This window comes from Dendrobium catenatum, unplaced genomic scaffold (genome assembly GCF_001605985.2).
Source record: "Dendrobium catenatum unplaced genomic scaffold, ASM160598v2 fragScaff_scaffold_853, whole genome shotgun sequence".
In the NCBI taxonomy this organism is placed as follows: Eukaryota; Viridiplantae; Streptophyta; class Magnoliopsida; order Asparagales; family Orchidaceae; genus Dendrobium; species Dendrobium catenatum.
Genome location: NW_021319315.1, coordinates 528,697 through 531,314, shown reverse-complemented (window position 1 = coordinate 531,314; position 2,618 = coordinate 528,697). Strand labels below are relative to the sequence as shown.

Below are 2,618 nucleotides of genomic sequence, written 5' to 3'. Positions count from 1 at the left end.
GCCTAGCCCAGTTTGAATTAATTCACTAGTATCACAGTTGATTACAAATGAGACCCTTTTTGGGGTGAAGGCCTTAACTTGATGTACATCTTATAGAGTACATTACATGATAAGAGTATAAAGAACCACTGCTGATGTGTTTGTTTGACATGAAGGATTGTAGACGGTGGGCGATATAAGTCAGAAGGACCGTAGTCGGCGGGCGACGGAAGGACTGTAGTTGGTGGGCGACATAAGTTAGAAGGGCCGTAGTCAGCGGGTGACAGAGATCGAAATGACTGTAGTTGGTGGGCGACATAAGTCAAAAAGATCGTAGTCGGCGGGCGACGAAGGTTGGAAAGACATTAGTCGGTGGGCAACGTAAGTCAGAAGAACCGTAATTGACGGGTGACGGAGGTCGAAAGGACTGTTGTTTGACGACGAATGTCAGAAAGATGACGTCATGTAGAAATCCGGCAATGGACAGAAATCCAGCATAAGATAGATGTCCGTCGAAAGTCTAACAACTGGCAGAAGTCTAGTGTCGGGTAGAAACTTGGTGACGAGCAGAGGTCCGGCGTCGGGTAGAAGTCCGATGTCAGTTGGCGGTCGAGGAGAACTCCGGTGTTAGATGGTATTCATGCATTACTCTAGCGTCATTTGGAGTTCGGGTGAAACTCCGATGTTACTTGGAGGTCGGGTGGATTTTCGACCTCACATGGAGGTCGGGCGGAATTCTGGCGTCACGTGAAGGTCAGCGGAATTCCGGCGGTGGTCGAGGAAGAGTTTCTTCCCTCCTATTTTCTTTTCTCTTCTCCTCTTCTTGGTTATCTTCCTCCGGTCCGCTCTCAAGAGAAATGATGGGTTATTTATAATTTTTTTAGGATGGCGCGACCCGTAAATAAAAGGAGGATCACGGGCAAAGATGGAGTGGTTGGATGGACGACTGATATTGAATCCCTTGATCATGGACCGTTCGTCAGACATTTGAAAGTCTTAGTGGTGTCGAAATTCGGCGATCTTGGGCTCGTTGGATTTGTCTCGTCGTGCCGCTCGATTCGACTAAAAGAATGTCATGTTTGGAAACTGTTTGGTAATCCAAATTGTGGTTCTAACCTTCCAACAGCACTTCGGGTCCTTGATTTGGACTCATTGGGGTTCGGATTGAGTCGTCGTTGGGTTCGTATTTCCGAGACGTTCAATTTGAGTGTAAGTTTGCTGAAATGGGAGTTCAGATGATCCCAGGTTTAATTTTTGAAGTTTCCCACTTTATTTTTGCCTCAAGATTCGTACCCGATCAATATAATTTTTCGATGATATAACAATACTTTTGACTAAAAAATATATCAAACAGTTATTTATGTTTTTATATAGCCGAACAAAATCGGAAACCAGGAAATTCTAGCAAAGCCTTGCCCTGCTGCTCAAAGAAACAAATAGTACATCAGCGACTGAGCAGCTCCCCGACAGCCAAACCTGCCCTAATTTTCAGGGGAGCAAAGCAACCCTCCGAAAAACCAAAAATCCTTAGGAACCAGAAATTCATACAAATCAGTACATAGAAGCAAGAATCCCTCGCTTAATATCTCCTTAATAAGCCCAGTTACGATCATTCATGAACAGTTCCACCTAATCGAAGATCTTAATTTCTCCAAAATCACAAACAATCGCAGTCTCAGGCCACCGGCACCGCCTCGACAAGCTTGGCGAAGTAGAACTGCGTGCTAGTAAAGCCTCTCCTTCTCACGCGCCAACCAACCTTCTCAAGCGCCCTCTCCACATCGCTCTCTGCATGTAGATACGCTCTCGTCGCCTTCGATGGCCCTGGAAATAGCTCCCCAAGCCTCTTCAAGAAACTATAATACAATGTCTTTGGCGCAAAGCTAAGCACCAATCTCTCCTCTGCAAGCGAAGCCAGATGCGCGATCATCCCTTCCGCTTTTTCCTGCGGGTAATGTATCAGCACATCGAGACATACCACCGTATGGTATTTCCCCTCCAGCCCCTCCAAATCCATGACCTCAAACTTAGGGAATGTCAGTCCCTCGACGCCGCTAATCGCCTCATCCGCCTGTCTCCGCGCCTCCGCCACCATCGCTGCCGATATATCGTTGGCGGAGACGATTGCCCCCTCGCGTGCGAGGGGGATCGCGAGGCTTCCTGTCCCACAGCCTGCGTCGCAGACGCTAACGCCGGAAAGGGGTCCGCCGTCCTTGAGCATTTGGATGGCGTTTTCCACGGTCTTGGAGTGACCGAGGCGAATGTCGAGCTGGACCTTGTTGACGCCTTCGGTTGCGTCACCGTAGATCTTCTTCCAGCGGTCGAAGCCGGTGGTGTTGAAGTACTCGCGGACGACTTCTTTGTCGGTACCGCCTATCTCTTGGGCTTGTTGTTGGCGTCGGCGTTCGGGGTCTGTGAGGGAGACTGCGGCGGCAAGGGCGGCGCTACCGAGAACGGCGATAGCTGCAGGGGAGTCGAGGGAGAGGTCGGCGGCGAGGGGAAGTGGGGGGAGGGCGAGGGTTTTGGTAGTGGGGCGGCGGCGAGGCGTTGGTGTTTGGAGGTTGGAGGAGGAGGTGCGTGCGCGGGAGCCGGAGGATAGAACGGCCGCGAACGCCATCGGATTCTCTTTTGGCTTTTGG

At 50.2% G+C, this 2,618-nt stretch overlaps 1 protein-coding gene across 1 annotated transcript; it reads right to left on the bottom strand.

Annotated features, from left to right (window-relative positions):
* Positions 1-1,307: 1,307 nt before the first annotated feature.
* Positions 1,308-2,618, bottom strand: LOC110106123 (magnesium protoporphyrin IX methyltransferase, chloroplastic). The gene has a single exon (XM_020835886.2). It carries the CDS (start codon positions 2,594-2,596, stop codon positions 1,655-1,657), a length of 942 nt encoding a protein of 313 aa, XP_020691545.2. The 5' UTR covers positions 2,597-2,618; the 3' UTR covers positions 1,308-1,654.